The sequence below is a fragment of the Sminthopsis crassicaudata genome, chromosome 3 (assembly GCF_048593235.1).
Source record: "Sminthopsis crassicaudata isolate SCR6 chromosome 3, ASM4859323v1, whole genome shotgun sequence".
In the NCBI taxonomy this organism is placed as follows: domain Eukaryota; kingdom Metazoa; phylum Chordata; class Mammalia; order Dasyuromorphia; family Dasyuridae; genus Sminthopsis; species Sminthopsis crassicaudata.
The window spans coordinates 14667201-14681920 of NC_133619.1; the positions used below are offsets into that span (position 1 = coordinate 14667201).

Here is a 14720-nt window from a genome sequence, read left to right on the forward strand (position 1 = left end):
GAAAGTCGTTTTACAAATCAGATTTGCAGTTTGATGTATAATCACCTCGTTTCTGTATTAGGTAAGAGGTTGTGATCACATGTCATACTGTACTTTGCCGCACCATAACACATATGCAACATATATGGAAAGGCTCATTGTATTTGGCATTGAAGTCAGAATTTTTAAAAATGAAGAAGTCTAAAAAAAAGTCAAGGATAATTTCAAAATTATGAACTGGGTAACTTGAAGGATGGTGCTGTCCCCAAGAAAGCTAAAAAAATTGGGTAGGAATAGGGATTTTGGGGGCAAATCGGGAGAGTTTGAATATGTGGAGTTTGAGGTGCTAGGCTGAGATGGCAATGCAAGGCCGAAGTCCGAGAGAGAAAATTAAGGCTATTTATTTATCCATATTTAAGAATTGTTTTTATAGAGATGAGAAGTGAACCCCTGGAAATTCTCAGAAACCAAATGAGAAAGGGAAAAGCAGATACAGTAGAGAGCCTGGAGTGAAGGGGCATTATGGTCCAGGAAGGACTTTCAAAGCAATTAGCAAATGAACAGGATTGTTAGTGTTGTCAAAAGATAGAGAGGTCAAGGAGGAGAAAGAATGAGATTTAACAGCAGAGAGACAGTATTACCCCTACAGGGGCAAATGAAGTAAGTAAAAACAGGTATTTATAGTAACAACCCTTTTAGATTTTCAAAGTGCTTTAGAAATATTTGATCCTCACCGTTAGGATCTTTATCATGTAGTACTAGGCCTGAAGTCAGGAAGATCGGAATTGAAATCTGGCCTTAGATTCTTACTAGCTAAGTACCCCAGGCAAATCACTTTACCCTGTTTGCCTCAATTTCCTCCTTTGGAAAATGAGCTGGAAAAGGTAATGGCAAATCATTCCGGTAACTCTGCCAGGAAAACAAAAAATGGTTTGGTTTACTTTGTAAAACAGGAACAGAGACAGAGGGGGAAGGGGGAGAAAGGGAGGGAAAGAACAACCAGTGCGATTCCAGTTGGAAATTTAATTGAAAGAAGTTGAAAGGTGAATGAGTGATCTAGAATTTTTTCCTAGTGTTGTAGAGAAAATGCAATTTTCTTGGGTGGGAGAGATTCCCACACTCACCGATAGGAACTTTGAATTATTGAAGTCAAGGCAGGTAAGAGGTCATGCAAAATAACATAAGGAATTGTTCTGCGTAATTGAGCCAAACCAAGGTCCTTCCTCGTTTCTGTATTAGGTAAGAGGTTGTGATCACATGTCATACTGTACTTTGCCACACCATAAACACACAAGCGAGGCGAGGGAATGAGCTAACTCTAAAGTTCACCCTTTTTGTGCAACTCTCTTTGGGGTGCAGATTGCTCTAGCTAAAAACCCGCTCTCTTTCTCAGTGCTTCTGGTTATTGTTGCTGGGATGAGTGCAGAGGGAGGAAACTGTATCTCTCTGTTTTTAACCAGCAAAAAGGTGTGTCCCTGTGGTATGGGTGACTAGTTATTCTCATTGTTTTTTTGGTTTCTGCTCTCTTCCCAGCTGATGGCTAAAGAATCAGTCCCAGGTGGGACGTTTACTGTGAAAAAGATCAGTCTTGACGAGAGCCGGGGATGACTTTTTTTCTCTTTGCAGAGAACTAGTGACTCATAAGCACACACTAGTTAGTGAACATTGGGTGAGAAGTTTGACATACTATTATTACTTCATTCAAGGCCGTGTCCTTCGGGTGACAGCCTTTCTAAGCATAGGAAGGGACTTCTGGACCACTGTGATGAGACGATGCACTTCCCATAACAGTAGGAAATTTTGAAATATTCTTGTTTCGAGCTCGTCTTACGAGAAAATTTGTTTTCTAAAATATCCGTCCTCGGTGAAACCAGAGAGGGAGGAGGCTGGGACTTTGGTGAGGGGATTGCCTAATGACTCCCCCCTCCCTCCCCATCCTTTCCCCCTTCTAGGCGAGCTAGGGGGTGGTTTTCCTCCCTGTCCCTGTGGAGCAGAGGTCTGGGGGGGGCAGTGCAGGTGGGAGAGAGTCTGGCCCAGGGCGCTCTGTGCACCCACAGAGTTCAGCATGGGCACTTCCTGCAGTCTGGCGTGCGCAGAGCCCCTGCACCTGAGCAGGCGAGGACACGGGGCCAAGGGCCCCCCAGCCTTCCGCTTGCTTCCTGCTGCTGGGTTGCTCTTGGGTTTCTGCTTGTCACCTGGCTTGTTTCTTTCACTTTTGGGTGTGAGAGAATGCAAATGACAGTTCTCTCCTCCCCTCCTTCCCTTCCCCTCTTCCTCTGTCCTCTTCCCCCCTCTTCCCCACCTCCCCAAGGTTCCACCCTGAAGGGATGAAAGCAAAGGGACGCTGGAGAGCTCCTGGCGAGCTCCTGGCTCTCTTCTGCATCAGGAACGCCCAGTTGCTATGCTACCAAATATCAGGGACCCTGTGCCGAACGTTCTACCATTAGTTTGTTACTCCACCTTAATTGGGACCGTTTTACCTAATTGATACAACTGAGTCCCGTAGGGAACTTTTTCCTCTGCAGAAACAACATGGCGGAGTCTAGACATGTGGTTTCCATTGGCCGCTCTCGGGCCTTGGTCAGGATGTCCAGACTCACACACGGCAAAATCTGAAACAATCCTGGAACATCATTGGCTCATGGTCTCTGTTTGGGGGAACAGTCCCCGACCCCCAGCCCCACCATACCTCCCAGAGAGCAGTAGATGGGGAATGGAATAGCTCGATGCCTTATATGTTAACAAGCAATTCCTGCTACCGTGAGCCATGGGGAAGTGGGGTAGCAGAAAAATGACCCCATGCTCTGGACTCAAGCCTCAGGTGATGGATTGTTTTGACTTTATTATCTGTGTGATTTTAAGTGAGTCCCGGCCTAAGTACCTGACCCCTTCTCTCTGGACCTGCTACGGACTGGCAGAGTCCTTAGGATAAAATGAGCTTTGGGTTATCTATAAAAAGTTACTTTTACTGAGCCAAAGGGGCCATCCCAGCTCCTGGTCCAAGTGAGTGGAAGGTCTGAATCGATAAAGCTTCTCTCCACTGATTGGTCCCAAACCTGAACTCTGACATCAGCCCAGAATCCTTTGCCCGGGGGGGAATATTGTCGGCGTCTCCTCCAGGAAGGCTTGGATTTTTTATAGCTGCCTGCTAGGGCTGGCATCTGCAGTGGGAAGTAGTGGGCAGGATGATACAAGACCTTCTACCGAAAGGAGTCCTGGCGTTGGTGGCCCAGCTGCTCTGGTAGGATCCGAGTTTCGCTTCCTGTTCCCACCGCGGCGCATCGCGGTGTCTCATTTGTTATAGTTACCCACTGTCTGGCAGGCTCCAAACAGGCCCTGCCGAATCAGGCAGAAAGGCTTCTAGCTGGCCGAGGCTTGGAAATCGAGCGCCTCGTAGCTTTGTCCCGGCCTAAGTATCGTTTCCTTCTCTAAGGAACCTGCTGCGGCACGTTAGGGGCCTACCGTGCGCCAAGCGGGTGCTGGGTGCTGAGGAAACCCCAACACGGAACAGCCGCTGCCTCCGGGTGGGAACAGCGGGCACGCAGAACTCCAGGCAAAGCCGAGACGGGGCACGGGGAGGGAGGACTCATGGCGGTTCAGGGCCGGCGTGAGCTGGAGTTGGGCTTTGGAGGAAGTTAGGGATTCTAGGAAACTGAGGTAATGCCTTCCAGGCGTAGGGGACAGCCAGGCAAAGACAGAGGAAATGGGGTACCTGGTGTGAGAGGGAAGAGCAGCGCGGACCAGAGTACAGAAGGGGAGTCGTGTGTGAGAAGGAAAGGCGGAGGGAGGCCCGATTTTTTTCCGGCTTTAAATTCTAAACCGAGGAGATTCTGTCTGATCCCAGAGGTAACAGGGAGCCTGCCCAGGAAGTAGGGGAGTGACCAGGCTTTAAAACATTGCTCAAAGTGGAGATGGCCACGTCCCCTTAATATAAAGTCGTGGTTTATACTTTTAAGTGAGACTCTTCTGGAATCCCAAGTAAGTCAGTCTGAGGGAAAGAAGGGGTCACCCTCTCCCACGCTTTTACTTCTCCTTCTGGGAACTTTCAAAACCAAAATACTTCCCCCTGGGCCCCCATGGCTCTATCTCCCATCAGACCGAGGCTGTCCTAGCTTTTCTTTTAGCTTCCCCATGCTTACTGTATTTGGCTATTTAGTCCTCCACCCATCCATCCATCCATCCGTCCGTCCGTCCATCCGTCCATCCATTCATTTGTGAGCATTATTTCCCCTGAAAAACTGTAAGCTCTCTGAGGGCCTTGTCTTTGTGCCTGTGGTATCCTAAGCGCCTAATTAATACTGGCTGATGGATACAGATACATCTGTACAAGCACAGTGGGCTCCAGCTAGTTTGTAAGGAGGGGCTTTACTATTAAAAAGCTGTGCTTCCCTCGTCAGCTCTAGGGAAGCTCTGGAGACTGCGTTGCTTTGAGCCAGTGGTTTTGCCAAAGCAAGTGTTTCAGTCACTGCTGGCTTCTTCTCACACAGGGGTGGCTGCTGAAATCTGCCTCTAGCAGGTGCCCGAAAGGTCTTGTTCCTTAACTCTTGCCCCAGGAACTTCTGTGAGGAGTCGCTTGCAGGGTTCCAGGGGTCTTAACAAGTGCTGACTAAGCTTGGCTCCGAGAGCTCCCAATTATCGGCTCCCATTGGCGTCTTAGCCACTGTTTGCGCTCTATGAATTTTAAGTGTGCTGGCAGATGTTCATTTAAAGAACTACAAGTTGTTTGTTTTCCCTAAAAGAAATATGTGCATATGTATTGTGTGTATCTATATGTCTTATGCACATACATATGTGTAAATGTGTGTATTATATACAGTGTGTGTCTGAGTGAGGTAGGTAGATGGGCCTGGAGTCGGGAAAATCTGAGTTATGCGTGTGCTTCCAGCCAAGGCACTTTACTTCTGTTTGCCTCAGTTTCCTCTTCTGTAAAACGAAAAAAGCAACCGCATCTCCTTCCAAACCAGTCATTTTGAGAATTCCCATGAGATAATAATTGTAAAGTGCTTCATTCAGCGACGGAACAAACAAGTGCTTTGTGAATATTAGCAAAATGTGTGTATCATAATACAATAGACTACAATAGTCGATTCTTTCCGGATGTGCGCGTGTCGGCAGGTAGTTGAGTGAGAGCTCGTGGAGAGTGGAGCGGATCTTTTGCCTTTCTTTGCATCCCAGGGCTTATCTCGGGGCCTACCACATAGGGGGCATTAAGTGTTTACTGAATGACCGTTGTGTGTGTATATACATGTGTGTGTGTTGTGTGTGTGTACAGATACATACATGCCCAGTGTACCATGAACTGTATTCTTTTTGGAAGGGGAGAAACAGTTCTACCTCTGATTTCATGTGTTTTGGGAATCTCCAGCGTGGAAATGCCCTCCATTTGATGTATATCAACAAATTATGATGTGTAAAGAGAAACACCTCGTTTTGGTTGGAGGGAGTGGGGGGAGCCCAATGGCTGGCTCCCTACCACGGAGTCAGAAAGGCAGCCCCCACCCACTTATTGGCCATCTGAGAACCTGGTAATTAATTTACTTTTTAATCTACTTTGTTTTTAAATCATGCAGAGAAAGCTTTTTAGCAGAATGGACTTTGGAGCACTTGAGATCCAATCCTGTTTCTAAACAGCTGGGGGACCCTGCTCAAATCAATCAGTGCTGTAGCCCCCTCTCTAAGCCCCTTACATCGCCCAAGAATCATTGCTCTGAAGTTGCCCAAAGAGGCGAATCTTTGGCCTAATTTCACCCTAACCCCCGCCCCCAAAACCAGAAATAGAGTGGATTCACTTTAAACTTTCCTATATAAGAATTTTAGAAACTTTTCAATACTAAATGATATTTCATCAGCCCAGCCCACCCCTGCCCCTGTTCTATAGCTCTCCAGGTTGAGAGACTATTCATAGAAATGTCATGGGTCACAACAAAAAAAGGAAAACAATGTTTCTAAAACAGGAAGTGAGGGGAGTCCGCGGCCCCTGACCGTGGACAAACAAGTACATGCGCTTTCCGTGAACCTTGGAGGTTCGGGAGGCGATGCTCGTTTTCATCAGGCGGTGACATTACTGAGTATCTGCGTCAGGCCCCAGAGAACCCCCGGGCCGTCAAATGAGTTTATTTGAACACCAAAGGCAGCCACCAGGAGCCAGATCTGTTTTATTTGGTGTGCCTGTGAAATATTTCCAGAACTCTGTTTTCAGTCATCATCCTTATCTGGGCTTTACTACAGGAGGCCTGTACTTCAAACAGAGGCCTTTTACCTTTTGTCCTCTCATTCACTGGGACGGATTCCTTCACGTGGCTTTTGTCTCCCCTCCCAAACCCCCCTGGGGTGTGTAGCGGGGGTTCTTAACCTGGGGACCACAAAACAAGAGCTTAAAATATATATATAATAAGTATATTCCAGTATAATTGAATTCCTTTATAATACTCTGTATTTTACTTTATGAATTCAAAATTATTCCAATAATCAGTCTGGATTGATGGCCAAAGGGGGAGAAGGAAGTAAAAGACACAAAAAATGGTCAGGAGCCCCTGCTCTGAAAGGCTGAATGGTAACAAAATGGTCCTAGGTCCAAAAAGGGCATTTTCTTTTTTCACAAACACACAAATCCAAAGAAACCCTGCCTCATTTTCTCCTTAATTAAAAAAAAAACCCAATTCATCTCGGTCTTCTCCTTTGTACATGGAGGCGTTGGAGTTGATGGCTTCCAAGCTGGAAGTCTATCTCTCCGTGACTCTTCCCAAGCGGATTCTGTTCTCCCATCCCCAGGCCGGAGCCTGGCTCAGGTTAGCACTAAATGATTGCCGGAGAATCCGGCTGTCGGTGCCTTTCCCAGCCAAGCCTCCTTGTACTAGGTGTGCACATCATTTGTATTATTACTTATCTGCGTATTTCAGTAGAGATTCCCCTCCTAAGAGACTGTAAGCTTTTTGAAGTCAGGGACTATTTCATGTTTTCTCTTTGCATCTCTATACTCTAGCACAGAGCCCGGCACATAGTCAGAGCTTAATAAAGCCTTATTGATGGATTTGGCTGAGCCCTTTCGAGCACTAGAGATCAGACTCCCTAATATTTATCCCTGTGACTATTTTAATCTAAGCATCCATTCCCTGGCTGGTGACAAGAATTCAGCATCCTGCAAAAGTGAGGTTCAGCAGTCCTATTTTTTTCTTATCTGTGAGTTAGGTTACCATTTCTTCAGAGTTTTAATTACCTTGGCTCAGTTTACCTAAACACAAATTAAAGATATGAAAAAAGGTCTAAGTATGAAGTGAATTTTTTCTTGAGCCCTGATGAAAACAAAAATCTCTGCTATCTACTTTGGTTGCCACCAGACCCTTTTTTTTCCAGCCCCATTATTTTAAATGATTTCTAAATCATGAAGCTGTCCAGAAATAGCTCTTCTCTGTACCGGGGCCAAAGGAGCTTGGGGGTGGGAACAGAATCTAGGAGAGACGGTGCCATTTATCGAGTCTAGTCCAGACAGATTATGTTCTTCAAAGGCTTTTTCTCGCCAATGTCCATTTCCTCGCCTTTGCTTGGGTGTTCACACTAACGCTATTTGCTGTGTACTCTGCAGTCTTATTTTTCTTCTTTCTGGTCTGTGCTTATCGGGGCACACAAAGGAATAACGATCATGTGGGGGGCATATTTGCTGAATCAGTGTGGGTGTTGGCGCACAAGGCATTGATAAAATATGCTGGAGAATGTCAGACTTAATTAGTTTGTCAAGATATGTGCTCGGTGGGAGGAGAGCACCTAAGCCATGAGAATGGCTCCTCTTGTTCCAGGCAAGTTAATTTGTGTGTGGAACCTCATGATTGTGTGTGTGCGTGTGTGTGTGTGTGTGTGTGTGTGTGTGTGCTGGTGAAGGAAGCCTGTGGAAGCAGAGCTTTTCAGCTGGGAAGTGACTCCCATCCATCCTTCAGAGTGTAGCCCACCGCCCCTCACCCAGACTCTATTTCTTTCCAATTCTCCCTGGAGCCGTTGCTTCTAGGAAATCAATTCTGGTTTCATTAACTTGCTGAATTTCTGGGCCCCATGACTCTCTCTTTTCACATCCCAGGTATCCTTTTTCTCTTTGATAATTCTTTTCACATTCTGAATGTAGATTTAGAGCTGGAAGGCATTTCTGAAGCTATCTGGCTCAACTCTTTCTTTTTTACAGAGAAGGAAACTGAGGCATAATTTGTCAATTAGAGCAATCCTCTCCCTTTTACAGAGAAGGAAACTGAGGCACAGTTTGTCATTTAAACCAGCCCCTTCATTTTTATAAAATGAGATACATTTTCCTAAGTGAAACCCAGGAAGTCTTGAATGACTTGTCTGAGGTTACTAGGGAGTAGAATCAGAGGTGGGATTTGAACCCAGTTTTTTGATTTCAGGGTTTTTTAAAACCCAAAGGTGAAAAAAATGAGAAATATAATGAAAACTCTTCTATGACATTGATAAAGTGCCTTGCCAACTACAACCCTTAAAACAGACAATGCAAGAATTATCATCTTCATGTTGCAGATAGGGAAACTCAAACCAGATAATAGCTATAAGGCTCTAGTGCAGTGCCTGGCACATAGTAGGCTTATTTTATTCCTCAGGGCAATCCCAGTTCCTCAGGCTCCCAAATTAGGGGTCAGCCTGGATTCCTCACTTTTCTTACTACCCTCCCCAACCCGTAGCCAAGCGGTTACCAAGACCTGGGGATTTCATCTCTGTAGCATCCTCCAAATCTTCCTTCTCCCCTCTGACACCATCCCCACCAGCCTAGCATGGGCTCTCTTCCCCTCACTCCTGGGGTCTGCCTGCTTCCAGTCCCTCCTCCAGTCAGAACCCAAAGTCCAGGTCAGCCCACTTTCCTTCCTTTCCTTCCTTTCCTTCCTTTCCTTCCTCCCTCCCTTCCTTCCTCCCTCCCTTCTTTTCTTCTTCCTTCCCTCCCTCCCTTCCTTATTTCTTTCTTTCTTTCTCTCTCTCTCATTTTCTCTATTCTTTCTCTCTCTCCCCCCTTTCTCTCCCCCTTCTCTCTCTCCCCTCCCTCTCTCTGTCACACACACACTCTCCCCAATGACTTCATATTGCCTCCAAGAACAAATATAAAATGCTCTGTTTGGCATTCAAGGCCACAGTGGTCCCATGTGCTCCCCAATTCCCAAACAAGACTCTCCATCTCTTAACCCCAGGCATTTTGTTGGGCTGTGCTCCATGCTTGGGATGCCCTCTCTCTATACCTCCACCTACTGACTTCCCTGGCTTCTTTTAAATCCCAACTAAACCCCCATCTTTTTACGTGAATCCTTCTTCACCCCCTCTTAATTCACCCCCTCCTTTCTTCCATTCATGATTTCCCATCTACCCTTTCTGTAGCTTGTTTGTGAATGTCTGCATATTGTCTCCTCCATTAGCCTGCAAGCTCCTTGAAGGCAGGGTCTGGCTGCCATTTGCCTTTGTCACTCAGTGCCTGACATGTAACAGGCAGTTTTATAAAAGCCGGTTGATTGCTGAGCTGCTGTCTAGCCGCAATTCTGTCCATCTCTCCCGGTCTTCTCCCCTCTCTCTCCTGCCTTTTATGGCTAAACCCCTAAGAAACAGGGCCTCCGGTAGTTTTTCTCCTCCACTTCTCATTGTCTTCTCCACCCCAGAGTCTGGCTCCGCCCAGACTTCTCCGTCAGAGTTACAGGTAAGCTTTTAATGACCAAGTCCTTTGGCTTTTTCTCAGTCCTCGCCCTCTTGGCCTTTGACTTTGCCATCACCATCTTCTCCTGGATTTTCTCATCTAAGTTTTGTCATGTGCTCTTTCCCGGCTCCCCCACATCTCTGTGACCCTTCCTTTTCCACCCACGCCCTTGGCTGGATCTTCCCCTCACTGGCCCCGGTGTCCCCCGTGGCTCTATTCTGGGCCCTTCCTCTCTCTCCTCTTTCAGTTAGTGATATTATCAACGCTCATGGATCCGACTCAGTTACCATTTCCAAGCTGAGTCTAGCTCGTCCATGTCACCCATGGATGTGCCGATTGATCAGGGGGGCGGCTTGGTGCATGAAAGCTGTTGGGAGGGGGGGGAGGAGGTCTTCAGGACCCCTAGTCACCACCAGGGAAAGGTGACATTATTGGCTCCTCTCAAAGACGTGTCTGTTCAAAGGAGACCAGATGATAAGATGCATCTTTAAAGATGAAAGCTGGAATGTTTTTCAGCCATTGGTGTGAATCTGAAAGCTCCAAAAAAGCATCAGATCCAAGCTAAACGGCACTTTTGCCATCCATCTCTGCAGCATTTGATTGTAGTTAATGATGATTTGTTGCCGCACCCCAACGGACTGGCCTGGGTGAAATTTAGCGGTCGCTGGCGTTCTCATGGAAATCCAGATACAGGAAGGCCCCCCCCCAAAGTAGCAGTTACTTGAACGGTGGCCAGGATAAAACTCTCTCTGTAATAGTTTCAGCATGCGAGGTTCTTTCCCACCCTCGAGCCAGAGTTCTAAGGCCTCAGAACATGCTTGTCAATTAAACGAATGACTTCAAGTACGCAGGAAATGGAGCCAGGAAAAAGCGGGGACCGTGCACGTTACCGTGTGATGAAATTCTCTCTGACCTCCTTGTGGAATTCCTAATTATTTGCCCATAATTGAGAGCAAATCAACTAGAGATTAAGTTTTAAGAGGAAGCATGTTTCATTTGGAATCGGGGAGCTGGGGAAGGGTGGCTATGGCACAGCTTAAGGGCTTCCTGATACGGAGCACAGGCTCCCGCCAGAGTCACGGGGCGCGGGTTCCAATTCCGCCCGGGTGACTTTGGGCGGGCGACTTCCCCATCGTGAGCCGGTTTCTTCATCTGGATCGGAGGGCCCTTCCAACTGGAAATCCAAGATCCCATAAGGGGCCCCCACAGACTGGTAGTGGGCCCGCCACGATAGCTAGGACGCAGCGGCGTGTCACTGAGGAGGAAGGCCGGCTTCCGTGGCGTGGTTCGTTTTAAGCAGCAGGTGTGTTCCAGGGGGCCATTGTTCGCTCTTCCACTCAGATACACAGTGGCCCAGTTCAGTCGTCATAGTCGGGGGTTCGCTGCAGAAAGCGTTCAATCATCCCGGGCCCCTCTTGGTCCATGAAACGTCTCTGAAGCATCGCCCACTCACTAATGATCTAGACCAGGGCCAGCGTGGGGGGGCCGACTGGAAGGGACTCTGGCAGGACCGGGGGGGAGAGGAGGATGGGGGGGCTCGAGATAACGGGAGCTCCCGGGGGCCTGAATCAGATCCTCACTCTTGCTTCCTGCCTGAGTCATGGGGCCGTTCTGAAGCTCAGTTTCCTCTTCTGTTACATGAAGGTCCGGGATCGGGTGGCTGGAAAATCCTTGGCAGTTCTCCAGTTAATGTTTCTTGTGTGGAAAAGGGATTTCATTTTCCCCTCCCCTCCTTCCTTTCACTCTGTGTGTGTCTCTCTGTGTCTCTGCTGTCTCTGTCTCTGTTGGCACTGAGAGTTTCTAGGTTCACTAACTGGCATGACACGCTGTGGCGGCTGGTTATATTTGGAATCCCACATGATGAGGGAGGAGGGCACGCCGCTTCCCAGCCGGGAGTGATCTCATTGGGGCAGACTTGCTTGTGCTCACTCCTCCCCCACTCTTTCCCAAACTGCCCTTGTCCCATTATTTTACGGCTGCATCCAGCCAGACCCTGCTAATTAGCTTGTGTGGGAGAAAGCCTGGAACTTTCCCGTTACATGCTGCCGGACACTGTTCTGGGCCCAGTCGCTTTCCCGGGAGGGCCCGGGGCTCCGAGTTGGCTCACTCCTGCTCTGCGAGCGGGCTTGTGGCCGGGTTACATGCACTTGCAACATGACCAGTACACACTGTGCCTGAACTCGGGAGCCCGGCGAGCTGGCCGTGGGATCGGACCAGTGACCCCATTAGCTCCGTCCAGCCTGGTGGCCTGGTCTGACACACTTCCAGTGACGGGCAGGGAACGTTGACTTAATAGCAACAATCTGTCCTCACACCTGGATTTTCACATACAGCCACATCTCTCCATCAGCCAGATGGAAAGGAGTCGGCTTGTGCACTCCAAGGGTCAATTTTAAGTCTCTCTCTGGCAAATTGAGCTGCTTTTCTAGTATTAACAAGGAAGAGCGTTCCCTGTTTTCAGATGTCACCTAATTATAGAATTTTCACGAGGCTTCAAGCTGAAGGAGACTACAGCCGTGTCTTCTGGTCTCTCCTTTTACTGAAAAACAAACCAAAAAAAAAAAAAAAAAAAAAAAAAACCAGGCTGGGATTTGGCCACGGGGTCAGCTGGGCAGTAGATGGCAGAGCTGGTCCCTCCCCCCAGCGAGGGCACCTTCTGTTAGACTTCAGGATCACTCACTTCTCCCATGCTTATGACAACAGCCATTATTTAATGATGTTTAAGGTTTGTTTATTTAAAAGAACATCCATTTGTTTTCAAAACTTAGAGGATGCTCCATTACAAAAACAGCCCAAGTGGTATGTTTTTGCCAGGCTCCCCTTTATGAATCAGACGTGTGAAGTTCCTGAAGGGTCTGATTCATGCAGCAGCTTCTCCGAATGGGGATCTCTTTTTTCTTAACGGCCTTCTGGAGAGGATAAGCCAGATCTGCAGGATTTGTATTGGGTTTGGAAGTCAACGTTTAGGCATTGAAAAGATTAGACAAGGGCATAGAATGATGATGGTAGGGTGGAAATGCCTATGATACTAGGACAGATGAAAGGGGAAAACAGATTTTCGTTCATTTTTTCTCTCAAGGGAAAGGGATTCTGGGAGTTTGATTAGTTCGGCTGTTTTTGCAGTAACACTACAGCTATTCCCAATAATCCCAACTATTCCCGTAGATGAGTCTTCTAACGATGAAAACCCATTGTGGTGGTTGTCATACCTTGCCAGCGTGTTACCACCTGTGGGATGAAAGAATACTGCTCTTCATTACTATTGGATTAGAATGAGAGAGACTCGCCCAACATTAGGATATTCTTCAGTCCCCCCTCTTCTCTTTCTCTCTGCCAATCATCAGGCAAATATAGACATTTCTGGTTCTAAGCCACAAGGGAGTCTGATGCTTTTGATAATAAGTAATATTTATCAGGAACAACAATAGTGCAATTATTGAGTGCCTATTATATACCGGGCTGAGCACATTAAAACATCTCATCTGATCCTCAACTCCAGGAGGTGTAGGGGCTGTTATTATACTCATTTTACATAGGGAGAAACTGAGGCAAACCAGGTGAGAGATTGCTCAGGCTCACATAGCTAGGAAGTTTGAATTTGCTTTGTGATTAATGGCTGTCCTTAATACCTTGGACTAAGGATCCATTTGCAGGAAGGCCATTTGAATTCAGGACTTCCTGATTTTAGGTGTGGTACTCTGCCTATTAAATCTAGGTTATCTCTATTAAAACAAGTACTTCATTAGGTAATTGTAGAAAAGAAGTAGTCCCTATCTTCAAGGAAAGTTGCTTAGTGGCTTGGGCTTCAGACGCTTATTTCTTGTATTATCTTGGACAAGTCACTTAGCTTTTGTGCCTCAGTTTCCGCCTCTGTAAAATGATGGCGTTGGTCTTGATGGCTTCTAAGATCCCACACAGTGGTAGACCTATGATCCTATGAAATAAGAAAAACGGGAAACTTGGAATTCTAGGTCAACAGAATGAAATGGGCATGTGGATACTCATTAACTATATTTGAAGAGGATTCTTACTGTTCTTTTCATTGCTATTACTCTATAATGAGGAGCCTTCCTGCAATATCTCAGTGGGTTTTAATTTAAGCAAAAGCTGAAATGTAAGTTTATGATTGCACTAAATTTTGGTTCCCTTGCTCTTTTTAGGGGCCATGAATTTTGGGCAGATTTGAATGCCATGAGTGTGTACGACACAACTGAATTCGATCAGATCCGAAGACTTTCTACACCTTCTTCTTTGACTGTCAGCTCCAACTACCATACAGTCTGGAAGTATTTCTGCAGAGATCACTTTGGCTGGCGAGAATACCCAGAGGTATGGATTGTTATTTATCAGAAAAGCACGGGGCACGATTTCGTCCTCTTCTTTCTCCCTCTGCCATTTGTATCTCAACCCAATAATGACCAGGTACCCATAGTTGGGTATAAGATGGTGTAATGGAAAGAATATTGATTCACAAATCAGAGGACCTGGATTCAAATCCCATCTCTGAAGCCTTTTATCTGCGTGACATTAAATATCAATTTACCTTCTTGGTCCTTGTTTTTTCATCTATAAAATGAATGAGGTTTGACTCCTTGGCCAATGAGATGCATGAATAAGGTGTGTTTGACTGTATACTTGTGCTAATTAAAAAGAGCAAAAAACAAGCAAACAAACTGAAAACCAAAAAATGGCTCACCAGATGGAAAATTTGCCACCCTTAAAGTTTTCTTCATAATTTTTTAAATTCCTATTTTTTTCAGCAGCAGTATATAAATATAGCCTCCTTTTTTGACAAAAACCAAATGCTAACCTCAGAAACTTGTCCAAGCCAGTGGAAAAGAGGGCTAAATTATTTATAGTAGGGGGTGGTAGGAGTGGTCGGTCTGTCTACATGTGTTTGAATTTGAAAGCGAAACCCCAAAGATCAGTGTCGCCCCTCCCTCCATTTGGAACAACTTTCAGTCCCAAGTGTGTTTATTGGAGTATCTCGGGGCCACACCTGGCCCACGGGAGGAGGGCATGTGATGTTGTTAGCATGTGGAGAGACTAGGAGAGAACAGTCACATTCTGT

The 14720-nt window shown here is 46.6% G+C and overlaps 1 protein-coding gene across 2 annotated transcripts in view; it reads left to right on the forward strand.

Annotated features, from left to right (window-relative positions):
• Positions 1-14720, forward strand: part of TIPARP (TCDD inducible poly(ADP-ribose) polymerase) — a 44655-nt gene that overhangs the window by 13092 nt on the left and 16843 nt on the right. For both annotated transcript variants that reach the window (XM_074298064.1, XM_074298065.1), the window contains exon 3: positions 13810-13978. In XM_074298064.1, the coding sequence (XP_074154165.1) occupies positions 13810-13978 (169 nt within the window). The remainder of the gene's footprint in view (positions 1-13809; positions 13979-14720) is intronic.